Raw genomic sequence first — 25,055 nt, 5'->3', positions numbered from 1 at the left:
CAACCTGGCAACCGAGAGTGAATGTAAAACTCCTCAGTAACTGCACAGTCAGCCTCCGTCACGTTGAGAATAGATGCAGACAAATCTCCCAAAATGAAAGAAATATTACTGCAAATCTCTCTCCATCCAGTGTGAAATATTTCCCCATTTTTTTGGGCTTTCTGTATTTTACACCCACCCCAATTTAGTCGTTATGCCAATTCCCTTCCTGGTCGTTGCACGTATTGCCCCACTGTCGGCCTGGGGAGGGTGTAGAACTACCACATGCCTCCTTCCGATACATGTGGAGTCGCCAGCCGCTTCTTTTCACCTGACAGCAAGGAGTTTCACTGCTGAACAGGCACTCTGACCGACCAGTAGGAGTAGCAGTTTACAGCGACCAGGACACATACCCCACCGGCTTCCCACCCGCTAACACTGCCAATTGTGTTAGTAGGGACGACTGACCAAGCCGGAGGTACGGCTGACAGCTGGATTAGATCCCAGAGTCTCTGCGGTGGTAGGAGAGTGCATTCTCCACTGCGCTACCCAGCCACACCCAATATACACCAAGCATACACCATGCATTTTGTTCTCTCTATCACATAAACAATGTAACTAGCAGCATCATATTTTGCAGTAGAGTGGCAGTTGTGATGTAAATTGGACTTAGTTGACATACCGGTATTAAGGATTACTTGCTACAGGTCATGGTGAATATCGCTGCTGTCGGGACAAAACCTCATAACTCCATTTTTTGAATTTTTTTTTTATTATATAAATCAACTCCATAGATCATCCTCCATATGCGTGTGTGGGTTTTACAAAGTTTAAACAATGGGAAAGCATTAAACCGATCATCTGTCTAAACCTCCTAACTCTATTCACCCTCAAATCTGTGTTAGTTTTTTTCCTCTGCTGAAAAGTTGGGTTTTTGGAGTTATGAGGTTTTGTCCCGACAGCAGCGATATGTTATTATTGCACATTGATGATGACATATTTTTTTTTCTATTCATTTGCAGCGTTGGGGTATAAAATATACTGCATGCTTTTCGTTTTGTGGGGGGTTTCAAGACGCAGAAAATATACATCTTTTTCAGTCTAATGTCAACAGGTATGGGTATAAACTGAGTTATTTAAGTTCATCCAAAAAGCACTTGCACCAGTTGTTTGGAGATATTGGAAGTAACAAATGTTAGCAACTAGCAACTAGTGGAAGCAAATGAGGTTTCAAACTATTTATCTTTAAAAGAAAAAAATACACATACAGTAGCACCTTCCAAACAGCGTCCCAACTGTTTCACTACATAGTAAACTATGGTTTTGCAGATATATGGTTTGAAACCACATTGACTTCCATTAAAAGGTAGAATCTGTAATGTTGTCAAACAGTGAGCTGGGCTCTAGGGCAAAAGATGACAATATGGTACTGCACCTCGTTTACAGTTTTAGTTTTAGTCTGATGTGTGGATTTGGTTTCAGTGGGTATAGGGGAGGGGTTACTATTGCAAATTCTACCACGAGAGGTCTGGAGAAATTCACAGTATAATGAGTTACTAAACTCCAACCCACACATCAGAAAAAAGAAGAAAAAAAACACAATACCAAGTGGGGCTCTTTTGCCTAGTGGTCGCTCTTTGGCGGCATTACAGATTCTACCTTTAAAGGTCACAAATTCAGATCAAACTGTAAAACTAGGCATTGCAGATCAAACATGAGGTAAGATCCAACAAATGCATGTTTTACAAATACACACCTAAAATGTTGTCAGAAACACATTTTAGATAAGTATTTTAGCAAGCCGCCATTTCATACACACAGGGTATTCACATGCACACAAGAGTTAACCTCTTAAGCCCTAGCCATATTTTCTGAAATTTCGCCTAAAGTAGAAGATTGCGCCACTTCTACAAGGTCCATTAGCATGTTCTTGGTATCTAGGGACATCTATGGACCTCAGGGAATATATTCCCAGTGTCAGAAATATTGTGTCTGTTACTATGCTTCAATAGTCAATTGTAATGAACCAAAAGGAGAATATAAATTATTATCATAATTAAAATTGTTTCCATCTTTGACGGTGAATAACACCATGCTAACACTCACCAGACAATTGCCACTGAGCCCATTCAGCACCTTCTTGAGATCAAGTGTACTAAAAAATCTAAGCAAATGAATAAAGGGCAGCTGATTTACAAGGGGTTTTGTAGATACAGTAATGAACTCTTTCCAATGGCAGAGTTAATCTGGATTTAGTACCACCAGGCGCCCGTTACAGGGCAGCAAAGACTGTGAACGAAATCTACTGTAAGTACAGTCACTTTTGTATAATGTCCATAGCTCCGCCATTTTTCACCGGATTTTCTAGATGTTCACAGAAAGGTAAAGAAACAATATACGTTGTATTTTATGGCAATAATGTTGAGGTTTGTTTGACCTGTGAGATATAAACAAGAAAATCACGTGAGAAAAATGGTTGGACTTCCATTGCGGGCGGCTGGTGTGAGCTGGGTAGTGTAGTTAAGAAATTTAGAAGCGGCGAAATCATCCAGTTTCCGGTGCAATGCGCAGAGATTTCTTATAAGCTAATATTTCACTAATAACACTTAAAATCACTGGTAAACAAACGTAGTGCTGAAAATATACACGTTGACTGCCGTTTTGGTAAGGTTAGGGTGTTTACTCTTGGCTACATTTGAAAAAGAAACATAACATTACTTAATACTTGATCTATTTATGACGTGAAATAAATCGTACCGGGCCGATCAGGCTTAAGAGGTTGAGGGCTGTGGCGCACGTCTATGATTCCTGATTGACATATGATGGAGAGGCTAATCTGAATGGCTTGTTGAAGCATAATGTTTTCTGACCTACATGTAGGCAGCCCAGAAAAGTCTGGGTTGTTTTATTTCACAGGTTGTGCGTTAGTAGGCCCATCCCGGATGTATGAGCACAAGCACTGAAAATGTGAGTTTTTCACAATATGTGACCTTTAATTAACAAATACTATCAATTCCTGGATCCAATATCTGAAAAACCAAAAGGCCGGTGCGAGTGCTTTGTGGATGGGCTGACACAGTGACTAAATCTGATGGGTGTAGTTTTTATCCCATGAACAATAAATAGTGAGGCTATCTGGCCCTCTGCACTGACATGGTGGTCCAACAAGCTGCCACTAGGGGGCAGTGTAACCTAACTAAATAATGGTGGGTGCCTCTGTTGTTTCTTGCATAATAGCATCCACATCATGTGACTCCAGGATATATAAAATAAAATCCTTTTTGGCTATTTTCGGCCTAAACCAGCTCCAAAAATGTTCACCCCTAGTCGGCTTTAAACAACAATACACTAGACACTTGCTGAAAGATATAAACGCAAAGCTAGTATTATCAATATAAATCCACATTCTACGTGTGGACTAATGCTACTCTGCACAATCACTCCTGTCATAGGAACTTGGGACAATAAATTTGAACCAAACAAAAGCAGTTCCACCAGATTCCTATCACCTGTAACCGGCCTAATCTCCAAATCACCAGACCTGAACAGACATGCAATGAGAGTAACCCAGGGTACAAAGTAATGCTTATTCATTAGGCATAAAAGAAACACTTAACATGATTGCTGGGAACTGGGAACAGCCCCTGATCACAGTGATTGATCCCATACTGTATATGGCCAAATGTTTTAGACCCATTTTCATTCTGGGATACTTCTCGTTCTACCTCAAACAGTAGACTCAAAGGGCATTATGAGCAAAGTCAAGGCAGAGAAATGCAGTCGATTTAATGGGGGATGTTGATATTGGCTAATTGAGCGGACTGTCCCTTTTCCTTGAACATGTTTGCTATGTGAATCGGCGCTACTGACTTTGTCCTTCCTCGACTAGCATGAATACAGTCAGTGTAAAGGAATAAAATGGCCTCCAACTCTCAACTCTTTCTCCCTTTCTTTCCTTCCTTAATAATAATATCTTAAATGTATTCCTTCCTTCCTTCCCTCAGTAAAACCCACATAAATACACAGTTGTGGTCCTTCAGACGCTCCTCACTAATAACGCGCCGGCCGACCATCCAGCCGTTCCCTGAAAAAACACGGCAACAGAGTGGGACTCGCTCACCCAGTGTCCAGACGAAGTAGTACTTTGGCCTGAGAGCCAGCATGGCCACATACAGGTAGAAGACCTGCAGGGGAAAGGGCGTGGAGGCGATGAAGCCGGGGTCTATGGAGCGCTCCACCGGGATGATCTTACACAGCGCCAGGTAGACGCCCAGGGAGACTGCGCACGTGCACAGCTTGGCGATCACGTCGTTCTGGGGGGAAGATGGAGCGAGAGAGAGAGAGAGAGAGAGAGAGAGAGAGAGGGAGAGCGTTGGGAGAGGTTTCAGCACAATTCATGTTCAGCTGTCTGATATTGGTGAGTGTTAGCGGTACAGTAGATGTGAATGGAGTAGCCAGGGACACCGCTGTGCCTCCCAAACACCATTACTTCCAGCGGCTGGTCTCGCCGAGCTGCTCCGTGAACCGGGGTTGAACTTCGGTAAACCAGGTTGAACTTTGAGTGCTGCGCGCCGTGATAAATCCACCCCCCCCCCCCCCCCCGTGCCTCCAATAGAAACGAAAGGCAGCCTGGCGGAGTTGATACTATGACACCATCACAATTTCCTGATTCCTACAAACACGTTTCAAACCAAATGCATGACCCCAGGTGTGTTTAAACAAGGCATTGTGGATTATTTTATTATCATATCTTTCTACTCGCCTGCTGAAAACCCCTGCCTATTGCCCTCTCCTCTGCGACATCTAGTCCGACCAACACAGGTTCAGATTTCCCCTATGAGCCCCAAAAGGTAAACAGAAGTGTCTACAAAGGTCTTTAATGGTATATAGCAGTTTCAAATCTTAGTTTCAAAACAGTGATGAACTAGAAACAAAAACGACATGCTTGATACATTGGGCTCAGTTTTGTGGTTTTCCTCAGTGGTACAGAGTAAGTTGGTCTGAGTCAAGGATGACTAAGTCATTGAGCACTCCACACTCACTCTCCTTAGAAGACGCCGCCTCGAAGAAGAAAGAAAACAACACACTTGGGTGATGGAGTGTGCAATCAATTATTAACACGTAAGATGTAAGAATGCAGAAGCGACTTGAGGGATCGGGAGATTCGCCACATTAAACACTATCTCGGGGCAGTAATAAAACCCTAATTGACTCGCAATAGAACTATACTTCCATAAAGACGACACAACAAATGCTAATCACACCTACCCTTTAGAAGTCTATGGCGGGCCTTTACCAATTATAGGGTTTGCGTCATATTTGCCAAAATTGCACATTAAGAGAATTGTGTGAACATTTTCAATTATATGAAGAGCCATTAGGATTCTATGGTCCACGATTGTTTTAACACGCATAACATAATATATATATATATATTGTACAGGAGAGACAGGAGCTGAGAGGGACAGAAGGAAATGTGTGCTTGTCACAAAAGGTGCGAGAGAGAGAGAGAGAGAGAGAGAGAGAGAGAGAGAGAGAGAGAGAGAGAGAGAGAGAGAGAGAGAGAGAGAGATCAATGCCGATTTTGGACAGATTGTCTGATCCTGTTGGGCTTGGATTGATAATCAAAACTCTATACCTAAGGCCAGCCAACGCTATCACAACTCATGTAACATGGTCCATGTTGATAATTATGACCAGCAGGGGGAGGTGTAACAGGAACATTTATGAGGCAATGGCTGCATCGAACCTCCAACCCCTTGTGTTGTTACGGTCATGTGTTACAGAACTATAGCCATGATGTGTTGTTACTAAGGCTGTCAAAGTTAATGTTATTAACACGTTAATTCTTTTGACGACACTATTTTTTTTAACGCAAGATTAACGCTTAAAAAAGACTTAATTTTTTACTAGACTTCACTCAGGTGTATTATTGATACTATGTTTGTTTCTGACTCAAAGTGTGTGTGAGAGAGAGAGAGAGAGAGAGAGAGAGAGAGAGAGAGAGAGAGAGAGAGAGAGAGAGAGAGAGAGAGAGAGAGAGAGAGAGAGAGAGAGAGAGAGAGAGGGTGAATGTAAGAAGTTCCTAAAGTGTTCTTTCCCCTATTATTTCATGCACACTTTATTCATTGTTCATTTAAATTATTACTTTCTTTTAAGTTATTTTGTGCATCATTCCGTTTTGAATTTGATGCAAATTTGCAATGCATGAGGGTCCTCCTTTTGTGTTAAATGGCTGCATAAAGCAAGCATTTGTTGACTCATGTTGATAAGAGTATTAAAACTTGAAAAAGATCAGTTTAAGGTAGATTTAGAACAGATACAAAATATGTGATTACTCGCAAGTTAACTGGACAATCATGCGATTAATCAGATTAAATATTTTAATCGATTGACAGCCTTAGTTGTTACTGTCATGTTTTACAGAACTATAGCCATGATGTGTTGTTACTGTCATGTTTTACTGTAGCCATGTTTTGTTACTGTCATGTTTTACTGTAGCCATGTGTTGTCAGTGTCATGTTTTACTGTAGCCATGTGTTGTCACTGTCATGTTTTACTGTAGCCATGTGTTGTTACTGTCATGTTTTACTGTAGCCATGTGTTGTTACTGTCATGTTTTACTGTAGCCATGTGTTGTTACTGTCATGTTTTACTGTAGCCATGTGTTGTTACTGTCATGTTTTACTGTAGCCATGTGTTGTTACTGTCATGTTTTACTGTAGCCATGTGTTGTTACTGTCATGTTTTACTGTAGCCATGTGTTGTTACTGTCATGTTTTACTGTAGCCATGTGTTGTTACTGTCATGTTTTACTGTAGCCATGTGTTGTTACTGTCATGTTTTACTGTAGCCATGTGTTGTTACTGTCATGTTTTACTGTAGCCATGTGTTGTTACTGTCATGTTTTACTGTAGCCATGTGTTGTTACTGTCATGTTTTACTGTAGCCATGTGTTGTTACTGTCATGTTTTACTGTAGCCATGTGTTGTTACTGTCATGTTTTACAGAACTATAGACATGATGTGTTGTTACTGTCATGTTTTACTGTAGCCATGTGTTGTTACTGTCATGTTTTACAGAACTATAGCCATGATGTGTTGTTACTGTCATGTTTTACTGTAGCCATGTGTTGTTACTGTCATGTTTTACTGTAGCCATGTGTTGTCACTGTCATGTTTTACTGTAGCCATGTGTTGTTACCGTCATGTTTTACTGTAGCCATGTGTTGTTACTGTCATGTTTTACTGTAGCCATGTGTTGTTACTGTCATGTTTTACTGTAGCCATGTGTTGTTACTGTCATGTTTTACTGTAGCCATGTGTTGTTACTGTCATGTTTTACTGTAGCCATGTGTTGTTACTGTAGCCATGTGTTGTTACTGTAGCCATGTGTTGTTAGTGTGACTCTGTGACTTGCTACTGCATGTTTAGCTATATGCTGTTTGCAACACTGTGTTGCTGCTCTCCTGGCCAGGGCTCTCTGGAATAAGAGCTCTTGTGACCTCAATGGGACTCACCTGGTTAAATAACTTTGAATAATAATAATAATTAATAACCTTGGGCGACGGCTCGCTCTGCTTGCATTTTCCATTCTCCTTGCCGTTGGCGTTCTCCACGTGGCGTGGCTGGTACCCCGTGCCCTCGATGAAAGCCATGTAGTCATTGTAGGAGCAGGTGGGCCCTGCCAGGATGCCCATGAAGTTACAGTTGTAGCTCAGGTACTCCAACAGGTTGGGCATCCGCCTGGAACAGCACAGAGACAGAGAGACATGAGGACAGATATAGTTTCAGCTAAGATACTAACAGGCTGGGCATCCATCTGGAAGACCACAGAGTGACAGAGAGACATGAGGACAGATATAGTTTCAGCTAAGGTATTCTAACAGGCTGGGCATCCGCCTGGAAGACCACAGAGTGACAGAGAGATGGGAAGAGACTACACATCAGAGACGTGTAGACAGAGAGACATGGGGACAGATACCGTAATTCCTCTAATAGTAACCCCGGCTTGTATTTGTTTCAACTGTAGCGGGTACCAGGCTTGTATTAGGAGGAGGCCTGTATAAGAGGGAGGCCTATATTTCAAATTTTCAAACGGATCATAATGAATAAATCAACATTTTGTGTCAGTTTGAACCCAGTAAAATGTACTGGGTTCATTTATTGAAACCAAGTACTGTATGAAATAGTAAACAGTGCAATTACAGGTGGTCACTGGTCATTTCAACATTTTCAAAGTGAAATCAAGTAACTAGCTCAGTATGCAGCTCAGTATATTAGTAACCCGGCTTGTATTAGGAGGCCGGCTTATAATTGCTTAGCTCAAGAGCGCACCCGGCCATTAATAGAGACCCGGCTTGTATTTGAGACCCGGTTACTATTAGAGGAATTACGGTATGCAGTAGTTTCAGCTAAGGTACTTGGATGGGACTGAAATATGGCTTTTTGTCAACTTCCCATGTTCTGTGTCAGTTCAGACTAGAGTTTTGTAGACCACCAAAAAGCTGCCTTCTGACCTGAAGCCGGCAATAAGCCAGCTTTTGCTCTGTGTATTTCCAGGATAAATCTTTAGCGAGGTGTCCCGAGGTGGAGTTTGACAGGCCCACATAGTTAGAACAAAGCCAAGTACACTGCCTTGTGCAAAAATGGAATCATGCAGAGAAATGAAATACTTTTCCAATGATGAATCAAATATGACAATCCAACAGGGGAGAAATTATTAACTGGTTAATAGTTACAGCATTTAAAACCTTCTTGTATTGATTATACTAGGCTAGAGAGAAAGAGAGCGTTGCTGTAGATGTACTGTATTTTACAAAAAAAGGATGTAAAAAGAAGAACTATGCACAGCTTGCTCTCCACAGTCGGGGCCATCTTTAACAGCTGGTATATAAACAAACACTTGTGCGTTGCTTGTGTTGCTTAGCAACAAAAGGAGGACGTGGTTTTGTGTGTGAAAGGGGACATGCTGGTAAATCTGTCAGCATGAACGGGTCTGGAATCAGCAGCTTCTCTGTGTGAAAAGGGCTCGAGACAGGAAGAGACCCGTAGACAGAAAGACACAAGGACAGATATACAGTTGTATTTCAGGTAGCCTTAAAGAGGACTCTGGGTCTCGCTCGCCTTTAATGAAAAGTTGCTTTGCTAGAGAGACATGGGGACAGACGTAGAGTGTACTCAGGCAGAGGAGGAATTTGGTTAATGGTCCAAGAACAACAGAGAAAACATTGCCGATTTGAAACACGCTGGAATATCAAGAAATATACATTGTTTTTAGCGGGAGCTTTTTTTTTTACCCTATTCCATTTCCTGTTGGTAGAAACGGCATTATAAATAAAGTTTTATTATCATCATTAAACTCAATGCAAAGTAGAAGGGTGCTTTTAGTTCCGTTTTGTACATAGATTGCGCTGCTTGCATTTCTTTTGAGTCGGCGGAGTGATTGTGGAGACCATGCAGTGTCTCTCTCCTCCCCGCTCCTCCCCGCTCCCTCCCCTCCCTGCCAAATGCGTAAAAGAACTCCATGGACAGAGGAACATGGGTCCGATTGCTTATTATTCCCCATGTCCCCCGGTGAGCATCTCAGAGAGAGAGCAGCCAAGTCAGTGACCAAGCCATGCGTGTTTCAGAAAGGGTCTCGGTACCAGATAGGCCTCGTATACGGACACTGGCCGGCTCAGCTGATGATCCGCTAAACAAAGTGTGTTATTATTATTAATATTTATTTCATGGACATCCTCCAAAGTGCATCTAAAACATCTGTTCGATGACTGGCACAACTGCTCATAGGTTCCACTACACCAACGCCATGGCAACCATCAACATACACGTACCTTGCAGGCCCTGCGGACCTCAATAAACGAGGCACATCATCTGTTCTGTAATTATGCAAAGACAGCAGTCGTTGAGTGGGCTTCCTGCAGCCCTGCATCCCAGGTCTCTGTAAACCTCCTGCCTACAGATGCACTCGTCGTGGAAGTCCCACATTATACGGCGTCATGCTCTCTCCACTGTTGCTCCGTCCCAAAGAGGAACGTTTGGGAAAATCCCACAGTAATAATAACAACAACAACACAGGATAGATGTAGGACAGAAGGGGACAATGGCTATCACTGCCACTGCCAGTCACATGATGGTGGTTGTGGTGCAGCACACATGTGGTTGCCTAGATACAGCCAGGATATCATTCAGAGGGCACTGTGTGTGTGTGTGTGTGTGTGTGTGTGTGCAGGATCCCAAGCAGATTGCCTGTGCACTATAATTAACGTCCTTTCTGTTGATATGAGGATCAGCGTTCCTTTCGGAGTGAATGAGTTTATCTGAGTTCATGGGAAACAGTCTTAAGTAAACTCTTCACTTCAGATGGAAGCCTTGGTTCAAATGAATCCATCATCTGGTGCAGAAAAAACATACCTGAGTCACATACCTGACAGCAAGGTATTTCTGACTGGGGCTCAACTGCTCCTCCTTCTTGGCCAAACCTGCACACGCACACACACACACGAAATGTAACCTTGAAACAATATTCTTAAGAGTAAATCATGTTTAGTTCATGTTCAAATGTGCAATTCTATGTTGAGTTGATGTTTTTGGTTGTATTTTTATGTATTATTATGTTGTGAGGTGTGTTGTTTCATGTTTGAAAATAAAAAAAAATGTATCACAAAACAGTTCTATAAAACAGTTTCTAAACAACAACAATTCTGAAATGCCAAGCCTGTCTGCACTGTTATAACTGATCCCCATAGAGGGAGAGAGAGAGAGAAAGAGAGAGAAAGAGAAAGAGAAAGAGAGAGAGAGAGAGAGAGAGAGAGAGAGAGAGAGAGAGAGAGAGAGAGAGAGAGAGAGAGAGAGAGAGAGAGAGAGAGAGAGAGAATAAAAGATTTCTGAAAGCGACACTGCAGATAGCATGTTTAGATAGCACACTGTATTTAAATGACGCCTCTGGCATACTTGATACTTGAAATCAACAAGTTCTCCATTGTAATGAGGAGAAAGGATGGGGAGGGGGTGTGCGTCACAACCAATCACAACTGGGGGTCAGAGGTCATCCCCATGGCGACAGGCAGGGTCAGCTGTCAGTATCGAGTGTGTGTGAATGATATGACTATTTACTAGTCCCGCTCAGCCAGAGTTAGCTTAGGACAGGGGATAGAGAGAGAGAGAGGGATAGAGAGAGAGAGGGGGATAGAGAGAGAGAGAAAGAGAGAGAGAGAGAGAGAAAGAGAGAGAGGGGGATAGAGAGAGAGAGAGAGAGGGGGATAGAGAGAGAGAGGAGAGAGAGAGAGAGAGGGGGGGATAGAGAGAGAGAGAGAGAGAGAGAGGGAGAGGTTATATAACTCATTAGAGCTCATCATCAAACAGGGGGTGTTTACCGTGCGGAGGCCAATAGAACATTACATCTAAACAATACGAGACCAGCTCCACTCATCCCACTCAGACACTTATGGTCAAATCTTACAAATCTTGGTCTGCTTTAAAAATACAATCCGCAATTTATTTGACCATCTAAATCTTGGGTATATTAGGTTCTTGGGTTTGACTTGTTGATGCTGCCGTGGTGGTGGGCTGGTCTCAGTAGGCCGGCAAGGCTCTCGTCCATGTTCTGGGCTTATGGTTTGTCCAGCAAGGCAATCACTGGACTGAACCACTGCTGCAGCTTATGGCTGCTTGTATCGGGTCTATGGCAGGGTCGTAGCACGCGTTAAGAGGGGGAGACATGACAATCTGAGATTGTCTCAAGTTAAAGTCTTCTCGTGGTATGCTTTCACAGGGAGATCCTGATATAGAACTGAGTGTGCTTAGGGCTCAGACCCATGCTCTTACAGTAGGACTGAGTGTAAATGGCTGCATTTTTATATAGCTCTTTTATCCAAAGCGCTTTATAATTTGTTTCTCACATTTTACCCATTCACTCACACATTCACACACCGATGGCAGAGGCAACCATGCAAGGTGCTAACCTGCTCACTGGGAGCAATTAGGGGTTAAGTGTCTTGCTCAAGGACACTTCGAGAAGCTGCCTGGGAGGAGCGGGAATCGAACCGGGAACCTCCGGATTACCAGACGATTGCTCTACCTCCTGATCCACTGTCGCCCCTTGTCGAGTGTACTTAGGGCTCAGACCCATGCTCTTACAGTAGGACTGAGTGTACTTAGGGCTCAGACCCATGCTCTTACAGTAGGACTGAGTGTACTTGGGGCTCAGACCCATGCTCTTACAGTAGGACTGAGTGTACTTAGGGCTCAGACCCATGCTCTTACAGTAGGACTGAGTGTACTTGGGGCTCAGAGTGACCCATGCTCTTACAGTAGGACTGAGTGTACTTAGGGCTCAGACCCATGCTCTTACAGTAGGACGGAGTGTACTTGTGGCTCAGACCCATGCTCTTACAGTAGGACTGAGTGTACTTAGGGCTCAGAGTGACCCATGCTCTTACAGTAGGACTGAGTGTACTTAGGGCTCAGAGTGACCCATGCTCTTACAGTAGGACTGAGTGTACTTAGGGCTCAGAGTGACCCATGCTCTTACAGTAGGACGGAGTGTACTTGGGGCTCAGACCCATGCTCTTACAGTAGGACTGAGTGTACTTAGGGCTCAGACCCATGCTCTTACAGTAGGACTGAGTGTACTTAGGGCTCAGACCAGGGGAGGAAATTAGGCCACTTTACTGGCCAAATGCTGGTATTTTTTACGTTTGGCTGGTAAAAAAAATCAGATACCCGCCAGTTGGCTGGTAAGCCAAAAAGTTAGTTTCCTCCCCTGCTGGCGAGTATACAAAAAAATTAAACATTCTGCAATCACTGCACTGGCAAACGGTGCGCGTCTTCTGAGTGTTCGCTTTAGTTGACAGTGCCACGAGAGCACTGCACAAGACCACCCGCGGACATATAATGTTTAATAAACGTTTGCGCAGTACTGGCCAACCCGCGGACATATAATAATAAAAGTCCCGCGGTACTAGGCTAGCCATCAGGAGCACTCGCAAACAGATAACGTTAAACACAGCAGAAGATGGAAAACAGACAGACTGACCAACGGGGAACTGCATCCAACCCTAGTACAACCCTCGAGTATAAGTTACTAAGGACACATTTAAATCACAGAGGTGTAATGTTAGTCTACTGGAACTGTATACAGTGGTTAGCTTCTAGTTAGCGTTTTAGCTATAGCTGCTTGCTAGCTAACGTTAGCCCTGTGTGCTCAAAGCAGCCAGCTAGGTGTATCTGTTATGACTATAATGTTTCCAAAAAAGCACCGGACTACGACGTAAGGTTAGACATTTTATTTCATGCTCAAAAGCCCCTGGCTTGCACATCGCAGTCACGAAAGGGGCTAGCTCAACCAGTGCACTGTGCACAACAGCACACCAACCCAACTGACGTTACCACAACACTTGACGGTACTTCACAGCACTGTCGTAAGACCACCGTGCTGTCTTAAAGGCACAGTGTGCCTACCCAGATGCATACACAACATTGACACGGCTTGACATACAAAGAAGTAATTATCACAATTAGCGATTTTTTTTGTCTGGTAAAAAATCTGTTTGGCTGGTAAAAAAAATCAGATACTCGCCAGTTGGCTGGTAAGCCAAAAAGTTAGTTTCCTCCCCTGGCTCAGACCCATGCTCTTACAGTAGGACTGAGTGTACTTAGGGCTCAGAGTGACCCATGCTCTTACAGTAGGACTGAGTGTACTTAGGGCTCAGAGTGACCCATGCTCTTACAGTAGGACTGAGTGTACTTAGGGCTCAGAGTGACCCATGCTCTTACAGTAGGACGGAGTGTACTTGGGGCTCAGACCCATGCTCTTACAGTAGGACTGAGTGTACTTGGGGCTCAGACCCATGCTCCTCTTCATGATCGTGGGCTGCTCTCCGCTTATGGCCGGCCCTGGTAGGCTAGAATGGGCCACATAGGGCTCCTGTTGCAGGGTTATTGCAAACCCATGTTCAGTCTTGCTAAGCTGCTCCCCTGGCGTTGGGAAAAGCTCTGATCCTAATCAAAGCCACGTTCAAAGCTGAGCCCTTCCATTGTGCCTTCATTCTCCCTACAGCTGTGTCCTAGAACTATGTAACATCATCAGAGCATGAGCTGTCCTTCTGAAGTGTGTGTGCGTGTGTATGTGCGTGTTTGCATGCGTATGTGTGTGTGTGTGTGTGTGTGTGTGTGTGTGTGTGTGTGTGTGTATATATATATAGAGAGAGCAGGTATCAGGATGTGCCAGTCCTCTGAGAATTGGGATTATAGTCTTAGTTTCTCATTAGAGCCACAGTTAGGAGGAGAATCAGTGACCTGAACAGAATGAATACACCACACACGTTAAGTCTATTGTTTTACTTGGCCAAGTATTGCCCATGGTGAGTGACAGAGGACTCCTAGAGGTGGCTGGGATCCCTCTCTCGCGCTCTCTCTCTCATCCTTTCCTCACCACGGACACTTGATCACACTCATTAAATTCAACCCCAGAGTCAAATCTCCATTTTTATTCATTAGTCATCAGCTAGTCTGGCGTTTGGGGAAGAGCGCGGCATCCAACCCTCGCTTCCTGCAGTCGCAAGTGCTGTGACTGTGCTGTGATCTCTGGGTCAGTCAATGGAAAATTAAACTGGCCTCTCTATCCTGGCAGCCAATATCCCCCAAAAAAGGAGAAGACCTTAGTTTTTAGTGAAATGGCAACGGTTACAATATTGACATGTTTTCTTACAGAGTTTTCATCAGCTCTTTGTTTGGCTGCCATCTCCTCGACCTGTCACCAAACTAAAGAAAATGCTAGTCTAGAGAGTCTAGTAGTACCCGCGCCTCTCTGGTTCCAGAACAGTTTTCTCTTCTAGAGTCTAGTAGTACCACCCCGCTCTCTGGTTCCAAAACAGTTTTCTCTTCTAGAGTCTAGTAGTAGTCGAAACTGGCCCCTGTAAATGTCCTAACTCAACCCCCTCCAATGTAAATGTCCTAACCCAATAATACACAAGACCCTCTTCTTGGGACCAAGTAAGGTTTAGTCGATAATCCAATGTACAGTTACCCACCCACCTCCTATGTACAGAACAGTTTTCTCTTCTAGAGTCTAGTAGTACCATCCCCTCTCTGGTTCCACAACAGTTTTCTCTTCTAGAGTCTAGTAGTACCATCCCCTCTCTGGTTCCACAACAGTTTTCTCTTCTAGAGTCTAGTAGTACCACCCCGCTCTCTGGTTCCACAACAGTTTTCTCTTCTAGAGTCTAGTAGTACCATCCCCTCTCTGGTTCCACAACAGTTTTCTCTTCTAGAGTCTAGTAGTACCATCCCCTCTCTGGTTCCAGAACAGTTTTCTCTTCTAGAGTCTAGTAGTACCATCCCCTCTCTGGTTCCACAACAGTTTTCTCTTTAGAGTCTAGTACAGGGGTCGGGAACCTATGGCTCGCAAGCCATATATGGCTCTTCTGGTGACAGCATATGGCTCCCAGAAATGTTTGAGTAAATTTTTTATTTTTATTTTTTTAATACTTGTGATATTTCTTAATAATACTGTGTCATTTTTTAGGGCGGCTAGGTGGTGTAGTGGGCAAGGCACTCGCCACCAGTGTGGAGACGCTAGGATTCGCGTGTTCGAATCCAGCTCTCCACATTGTTTTCAGTTTAGCTGGTCGTCCGCAGTAATACACATTGGCCGTATTACGGGGAGGGAAAACTGAAGGGTGGGGATCGAACGTTGTGAACAAGCGACTCCTACAAGTCGGTTGGTGCGCCTGCGCAGTAGAATCAGGAAGTGTCGGGGGCAGCGTGAGCCTCCCACGCGTTACTCCTCGACACTGAGAGATCGAGCTGCGCAGGTGAAAAGATGCGACTGCTGTTACCTCAAGTACCGGAGGGGACTTGTGCTATGTATGACTTAGTCCACATTGCAGCCGGCTTGTGGGAGGCAAGAAACAGCGTTCGTGACAGGGGAGGGTTGAATTGGATGATACGAAATTGGGATGGGAGAAAAATATAGAAAAATGGGAGAAAAAGTGGATCAAAAAAAAAAAAATACTGTGTCATTTTAAAGTAAACAGAAATTAGTTTTGAAGATACAGCTAATAGTATCTGTAGCTGAAGATATAGCGAGCAGAGCTGGCGAGGGAACACAAGTGGACAGAAATTAAAAATCTTCAACCTGAAGACCAGCTGATTCTTAAAACTTGGAACAAGCTTCCTGTGACATACCACACAATATGCATGTGAGCAGTCATTCTCGCATATGAGGAACATTAAGACCAACCTACGCTCACGTTTAACTGATGGAAGCCTCAACGCCTGTATGAAGCTCAACCTCACCACGTATAAACCAGATTACAAGGCCATCAGCAAAACCATGCAGCACCAGAAGTCGCATTAAAAGTAAGACATATTTAATTTATTATACGTTAAAAATACTATATGGCTCTCAATGAAATATATTTAGAAATATTTGGCTTTTATGGCTCTCCCAGTCAAAAAGGTTCCTGACCCCTGGTCTAGTAGTACCATCCCCTCTCTGGTTCCACAACAGTTTTCTCTTCTAGAGTCTAGTAGTACAAGTCAAGTCAAGTCAAGAGTTTTAATTGTCACGGCATACAGGTATACAATGAAATGCGGCTGGTCTTGCCCGCGACGATGTGCAATACAGTGGTACAACATATAATAGAATCCAATAAAATACAGTGGTACAACATATTAATAGAATCCAATAAAACAGTGCAATAAACAGGTACATGGTGTGCCATCTCGGTATCTGTACATTAGTATTTACAGAGCATATAGGACATGCTAGGTAGCTTTAGTAGTGCAATACACTGTTCCTGATGCTACCATCCCCTCTCTGGTTCCACAACAGTTTTCTCTTCTAGTCTAGTAGTACCATCCCCTCTCTGGTTCCACAACAGTTTTCTCTTCTAGTCTAGTAGTACCATCCCCTCTCTGGTTCCACAACAGTTTTCTCTTCTAGTCTAGTAGTACCATCCCCTCTCTGGTTCCACAACAGTTTTCTCTTCTAGTCTAGTAGTACCATCCCCTCTCTGGTTCCACAACAGTTTTCTCTTCTAGTCTAGTAGTACCATCCCCTCTCTGGTTCCACAACAGTTTTCTCTTCTAGTCTAGTAGTACCATCCCCTCTCTGGTTCCAGAACAGTTTTCTCTTCTAGAGTCTAGTAGTACCACCCCGCTCTCTGGTTCCACAACAGTTTTCTTTATGGCCACTGGCCACATTAGCCACAATAATTTCACTGTGCAACAAAGAAACCCATGTAAAGCAGTTGTATAGATTCCTTTTGTTCTTGCCGAGACCAGGAAATGGCAAGTAAAATGATTAAAATGAAGTTGTAACCCTAACAACCAAGGGTCATCAACCACCATGTTAATATCATATGATTGAAAATTGATATACATTTTTCGCCAAAGGCTACAACCATACAGAGGACGATACATTTTCGCCAAAGGCTACAACCATACAGAGGACGATTCCGGACCCAAAAGGGAGCGAGAAGTGAGGCGCAAACTTCACAGACGAGACAACATTTTTATCCGGGGTGAAGCTTTGCTCCCCTGCACATTCCTACCGGTAATGTCCTGATTATGATTCAGTGGATGGTACACTTCAAAATGCAGAGGGAACAGTGTAAAAAAATAAAGAAAGGGCTGAGGGGGAGAGAGAGTGCAAAGGGGGAAGAGTCCTTTTGGCACTGCCTATAGAACCGCCATTACATAAATCAGTCATATTTTTTGGTTCCACTTCACTCAACTAGAAGTCTACCGTCAAATCTGATCATCATACAAACATATGCATCCTCTGGCTTGGGAAACGTGTCTCATATTCTATCATTCAAATAAAGACACTGGACTAACCTATAATTCACACTTGCCAGCGCTGTAATAATTTGCATTGCCGTTTGCTTAGCTGATTACACACATTCTGTGAACACGCATACCACACACACACACACACACACACACACACACACACACACACACACACACACACACACACACACACACACACACACACACACACACACACACACACACACACACACACACACACACACACACACACACACACACACACACACACACACACACACACACACACACACACACACACACACACACACACACACACACACGGCTTACTTACCATCATGTATTTCAAATGCCAAGTTGGTGATCTTCTGTGTGATGACCATCATGGGCCTGAGGAGACGACAGAGACATGGATCTGGTGAACATCCTGAAGTCACTCTGAACAAATATCCATCGCCTATCTATATATACCCCAATCTATATACACCTATATATACACCTAGTGTATCCATTATTGTACATTCAGTCATCAACCGTTAGCATTACACGTTGCATTTGAAGTATTTTTTGTTAATTAGAGGATGTTCATTTTAAAAAGAGAGATTATTAAATCCTGCTAAACCATTGGTTTTTCTCTGGGTACAAAACATTTTTCAAAATGTTTTCTCTCACCCTAAACCTTGTGCAAGCTGTGCTAGTAGTTATCCTCGTTTCACTAAGCTAACCCCCTAGCCAACAGAAAATATCTACTGTACTACAGTAGAGACTGGGAAAGGCTTGGGTAACATAATATTGAGCTCTGGATGCCAAATCTCTTCAGGGTTGAGGGCCATTTTAATTTCCCTGCATTCCACACTCGACTTCCAACCCAGTCTGGCTGGTTGGCGCCATTGTTCCAACAAGTCTTTCCACTTAAAATATATATATTTTTTTTTAATACACTCTTCATAACACACCTCTTATCGATAGACCTACCTCTTATCTAATAATGGCATATACAGCAAATACAGTACATTATTAATCAATACAGTCCAAGACATAGAGCTGTATAGTCTGGGCTGGCATGCACTCTCCTAGATTAAGAAAAATCCACAAACTCTGCTTGAGTAAGCAAATCCAAAGCGTTGAATAACTTGCATGCATTAAAATGTTTGACTTTACTGGTGGCAGCGGAGCATGCGACGGACATATTCCGGATCACAAAATGTTCTGGTCTGTCAAAATAATTAGTGAACGGACCGTCGCTACACACGGCTTCACGACTCTCACTGACATTTCAAAGATTGAAGAAACTGTAATGTGTGTAGGCCTAGTTGACATTTCCGAGGAAAAGGGAGGGGGGAGGGAGGGAAGGAGAGAGAAAGAGTTGAAAGAGAAATCTCTGCATTCAGAGACATGGTATGGGTCTGCCATTGGGTTGCTTAGCAACTGTCCACCCACCGCCTCAAACAGTCTGGAGGAGTAGGAACTAATCACTAGGAACTGCAGCCTCAGTCACTCTCCCTGGGGACCCAAATGAATGGCAACACACTCTTGTTAATTGCCGCTTCCAAATTCCTTGTATGTACATCATACTGCATACTCTCTGAGCTTACTTTTCAGTATATAGAGTGCAGTATGTGCGACACACTACATACTTGGACACCCAGAAGTGGACGTTTGTAAAAACAAAAGAATGAAACACTTCACTCACAGCTGCTTCCACTTGCTAGCTGTGCAATCAGGAGGATATATTTTTTTTTAAGTGTGAGATTTTCGCTGACCTGGAACTGTAAATAACACAGCAAATGACCTGGCGCAAAGAATTGTGGGAGTGAAACAATCACGTAGCAACCATCCACTCTATACTTCAAATGTTGGTCCTTTTAGTATTCATACTAATCTCTTTCACGTACAATATTTGCATATAACAGATCACATATTGAAAACTGTATGTAGCATGGAGAATTCGTAAGCGGCCAATGGTTAGCATAGGCGCCCGTGGCCAGTCATTCCAATTATTCCTCGTTGGTATCCAGTATCCACTTTTCTTATTGTAGTTTTTTCACCGGGCACTGGCAGACTTTTTTAACATTGGAAGTCAGACCTGAAGAGATCCATGATCTTGGCTTACCCTGTGAAGTCTGCAGAGTACATGCCGTAGTCAAAGACGTAGACCCGGGTCACCTGACAGAAGCTCAGGTAGCCCAGTGCCACCACGAAGCAGTACCTGCAGAGACAGTGAGAGGGAGTTCAGTTAGTTACCCTGAAAAATATGGTCAAACATGGTAACACAAGTAGCAAGAATAATGGAGCGGCCACGCTGATCCATCACAAAACATGGATAAAACAGACGGAAGGTATTGCCGTCCGTTGGTTTGTCTATAACCTATTAATAAACTCTGCTACTGATTGTACTGTAGATTGCACTATTTTACTCGGTCTATTCTATTTTACTCTTTTATAACTTTTTATTACAGGTTCTAAACTGTAATTGAACTGTGTGGGTATCAAGCAGGAAGAAAGACTGTCGGGTTTTAAAACTGTGTGGGGGACCCAGGCCTAGAACTGCACCCTGAGAGGGAACTGCGCCCTAAGAGGAAGGTTTGCCCTGAGAGGGAGGTTCGAAGGGTCAAAGTGGTTATCAAACAGGAAGGAAGACAGTCAGGTTTTAAACTGTGGATATCAAACAGGGAAGGTAAAGATGGTTTTAAACTGTTAAACAGTCATTCAGAAAAAGTTGACTGCACTAACGCATAATTGTACTCTGTCTATTGTATTCTACTAAACTATTTTATTGCACTGCACTATTTTACTCTGTCTATTCTATTTGACTCTTTTTATTATTGTCCATTTTAAAACTGCCATAGACTCAAACCATAAACAGGGTGGCCTATTGGGATGTTATGTGTGAAAAACTATGTGATTTTGCACTTCATGTGCTAATTTTGTGCCAGTCTTTTCTGCTGCTGTGAAGCACTTTGAGCTGCAATTCTTGTACAAATAAAGTTTTTTATTATTATTATTATTATTATTATTATAACCTAGCAAACGTAACTGTGCGTTTGCAGAAACAACAGCGTTGATTCGATTTGATTCAAATGTATTGTCATTATACAGCACAAGTACAGTACAACGAAAAGAAGTTTGGCAGCCAACCAGAGTGCAAATGTTACAGGAAAGTGCAATAATACTGTACAGGTGATTCAATTGGGTATAAAATATACAAATGAGTACTACTGAGTAATGGTGCTAATCAGATGTACACAGTACATTTTGCAGAGTAAATTTTACTCAAACTGAGTACATTTGACTCAAACGGAGTAAAATTGTACTCAGTTTGAGTCAAATGTCAAATTTACTCTGCGAAATTTACTGTGTATGTACAGAGTTGTAGTACAGAGACAATAAGCTTTGTTCGACCATTCTGCCTTCTCTAGGAGGAACAAGGCGTTTTTTTCTCCACAGTACAACAACAGAACACAAGAGGACTTGTCTCGGCAGCAGTACAGTGCTATAGAAAAAGGAGGGAGGAGGAGGAGAAAGGAGTCAAGAGGAGGGCAGGAGACGAGGCTCCTATAATGTGTCACTGTCCGCGAAGGAGGAAGGGACGAAACAACAGGGGCTTTCAACAGTGGAGGCAGAGACAGAGAGACACTGAGGCACGCTGGTACAACGCTGTTGCCGACTCAGCACAATGCACAGCTAGCTAGCTAGCTAGCTATCCACCGCCGACAATGAGAGGATTGTAAGATACAACAACTACAGTACACACATGGCTCAGCTGGGTTGGAAACAAAAGAGAATGGCAGTGGATGCGTTCCCTCCGGGGAGTCGGCTATTTTGTAGGGCAAGACGATGCGCTAAAGCCCTCTTTTAATCCTTCTTATCAAAATATGTATGATACAGGAGGAAGACACTCGCCACCTGCCCCAGTGCACATGAATGAATGAATGAATGAATGAATGAATGAATGAATGAATGAATGAATGAAAACTTTATTTAACAGATTGCAGAATGGGTACAATACAGTACGGCTCAATACTGCAATTGTTAAGGGGATGCAGACCAGAGAAAGACGTTTGTCTTGTTTACATCAGGGTCCCCCATTTTCAATTCATAGTGATTCACAGTGGTTTGAGACCTGTAGTCCATCTGAAAACTCAAAAAGACGCGGTGCTAAAAAAAGCTAAAAGCTTGAAGCTCACTTGCAAAAAGCAAAAGGATGAAGTGGTTACATGGGTTTCTTTTGACCCACCAGCAGCAACCAGAGAGGCTTTCAGCTACTTAGTGGTGCTAATCCTCCGCTCTGCCTCAGCAGTAATACAGGACATCTGCAAACAGCTGCACGGCCCTGGCTTCTGCCCTTCTGCCGGCACGCCTGGGATTCCACACATCCACCTCTTCACCACAACACCGTCCGTCTGTGTGTGTGTGTGTGTGTGTGTGTGTGTGTGGGCGTGAGCGTGTACGTACATGAATGTACCCAAGGGGGCGTCATAGGAAGGCATTGTAGAACACAATTATAATCTTGCTATTTAGAGCACTGGGGGCCCTGCCCACACTTGGCATGGCCATGGAGTTCCACCAAGGCCGGGACAGTGAACAGTAATGTTCTTCAAGTGCGGGTTGACAACGTAGAACGTGTGCTTTCCCAGACCAACGCTATAGCAACAGGCTTATTTGAACTATAACAAGTTAATATAAATATGTGAGGTCCGACGTTTTTTGCTGGGGGAAAAAACCACTGAGATTATGCAAGCATGCCTCTATACCCTCCATTTCAGTCTTGTTCTCAATCGCGATCGAACAAAATTCAGATCAAACTGTCAAACTAGGTGTTGCGGATAAAATATGATTCAAGATCTGGCAATTTCATATCCAACTTCCCACTGAAAATTTACATATTTCAGGTTCAACTTTAGGTAGAAAAGAGAAAGCTTATAAGCAAGCCACCATTTTGTACACACTAGTTTTTCAGAGTCAAGGACCACGCGTTGCAAGGAGCTTTGTCATGTGAAGACATCACCTGCAGGCTGTCCATTCACTGAGTAGCATGAGCTTACATACTGTAGAAAGTCGCTTCAGTTCTTTGACTAATCCAGGGTCTCTCTTCACTTGCTGAAGACAAAAAAAACACCCAAAGAACAAGCATGAACTGAAGACAGTTGCAATATAGGCCTGGCAGAGCATCACCAGGGACGAAACCCAGCGTCAGATAAGGTCTATGGGTTCCACACTTCAGGCTCTCATCAACTGCAAATTATTTGCAACCAAGTATTAAAAGTGACCATTTTATTTATGGATTGTTAGTTTGTCCAACTACTTTTGGTCCCTTAAAAAGGGGGGTGCACATGTATAAACTGTTCCTACACTGTTCACCTGATTTGGATGTAAATACCTGCACTTAAAACACCCAATTGTTTAATTTCAAGTCCATTGTGGGGGGTGTACAGGACCAAAATTGTGAAATTTTTCAATGTCCAAAATACGGGCATAGGATTGATTGTCCATTCACTGAGTGAGAGGAGCGTGAGTTTACATACTTTGGTAAATCGCTTCAGTTCTAATCTAATCCAGGGTCTCTCAGACGTACCCATGATGCTGGGACCTCGTAGTACAGTAGAAAAGCATTTGGCCACTTGGCATTTGGCTGAGCCACAAATAGACAACACCGCCAAGAGTGAAATCATAGCTGGAAGAGTGAAACCAATATGATAATATCACACACATGCTGAACTACTTCCATGTGTCCAGGGAGTCCCTAGGATGGAGGACCCCTGGGAGTCCCCCGAGCCTGGATAACTGTATCCCTGATCAGAGTGTGGAATGTAGGGCTGCACTTGGCAAATCAACGTGTGCTTGAATGTGCTTAAGCCATAAAAAAAAGAATGGGATTCAAAGTCAGCCCTGAATACCGGTTGCTATGTAGATTACGTAGGTTTGACAGGGATTTACAATGGCACTCTGCTCTTTAAAGGTGGACGGTAAAGGACACTGGGGGGGGGGGGTATGACCCCGCTCTCACTCCCACCACCTAGCCTCCGAGAGCCAGTCAATTGTCACTTCAAATAATGACCAGCAGACATCACAATCACAGCCAGCCGGGAAATCACCCCTCCAGTCCTACTTTCATCCCTGGGTTCTTCTGGGCCACAGAACAACTTAAACTGATCCTGTCAAACCCAGCCAGCCATCTAAAAACCCTTCCTAGAAGAAGATTCTCTCCTACAATAACCATGTGTCACACTTGGTGTTCCCGCAGGCCCACCGCAGCGGTGCTCAGAGTCGGGATGTGAGCTTGCCATGTATTAAGAGTTGCTAATATTTGCCGCGGGCCCACCAGGGGTCCCCGTCTCATCCTGATGTGATTTGTGTATGTGTAATTTACGGCTTCGTTTCCTCTCCCTCCTGCCTCTGGGGGCCTCAGACGGGAGCCTGGGACTAAAGTAGGCTGGCTCTCGCCACTGCACGAGGGCTGCCGACGGGTCGGCATCGAGGAGACCCAGGTAAGATACAAACATCAATCATGTAGGGATAATGAAAATCAACAAGATGTTTATGAATGCGTTTTAAAAGACTCCATGACCTCTGTATCAACATGCAGATACAACCTGTAGGCACACTTGGAAGGACATGCTCATTCAGATGCATGGTGGATTTGCATTCATTTCAAATTCTGGTCTCTATCCCATCCTCCACTATGATCTCTCAGTGGTTGGAGGCTAGTGCTGAGTGTGGGTGGGGGAGTGGGCGACAGGAGGCGTCAGCTGTGACTGACATGACCCCTCCTCCTCCTCCTCCTCATTTTCACCACCACCACCGCCTCCTCTTCCTATCAAAACCAATCAATTGTTCGTAGCCAGTCAGGGACCTTTACCCACTGCATGGGTGCGTTCGTCTGAATGCCGAGCATTTCGGTTTGGTTAAGTCTGTTTGGATTCATCAGCAGATGACAGTCAACACCGAATACGATTGGTTTCCAATATCAAGACTAAGCGAGGCCAAGGTCACACACTATTGGACTGAGGAGAAGGAACACTCACTGAAGAACATGTTTTTGAGTATGCGTCACATCATGGATTTAAATGGACTGTAGCCACCAGAAAAGAGGCATTACTTAACAGTCCAGGTTATGAAGGTAGTCGGGCCCATAAATATTTGGACATCAACACAATTGTCATCATTTTGGCTCTGTACACCGCCACAATGGATTTGAAATGAAACAAGATGTGCTTTAAGTGCAGATGTTCAGCTTTAATTTGAGGGTATTTACATCCAAATCAAGTGAACGGT

The 25,055-nt window shown here is 43.6% G+C and overlaps 1 protein-coding gene across 1 annotated transcript in view; it reads right to left on the bottom strand.

The window, feature by feature from the left end:
* The window catches only part of mboat2a (membrane bound O-acyltransferase domain containing 2a), a 161,822-nt gene that overhangs the window by 29,258 nt on the left and 107,509 nt on the right, over window positions 1-25,055 (bottom strand). Inside the window, exons 4-8 of the mRNA XM_084311625.1 lie at window positions 19,894-19,989; window positions 18,115-18,170; window positions 10,408-10,462; window positions 7,538-7,724; window positions 4,100-4,292 (exon numbers count right to left, since the gene is read on the bottom strand). Coding sequence (XP_084167751.1) covers window positions 4,100-4,292; window positions 7,538-7,724; window positions 10,408-10,462; window positions 18,115-18,170; window positions 19,894-19,989 — 587 coding nt within the window. The remainder of the gene's footprint in view (window positions 1-4,099; window positions 4,293-7,537; window positions 7,725-10,407; window positions 10,463-18,114; window positions 18,171-19,893; window positions 19,990-25,055) is intronic.

The sequence above is a fragment of the Notolepis coatsorum genome (assembly GCF_963971535.1).
Source record: "Notolepis coatsorum genome assembly, chromosome: 3".
NCBI lineage: Eukaryota > Metazoa > Chordata > Actinopteri > Aulopiformes > Paralepididae > Notolepis > Notolepis coatsorum.
This window is presented reverse-complemented; position numbering and strand designations above follow the sequence as displayed.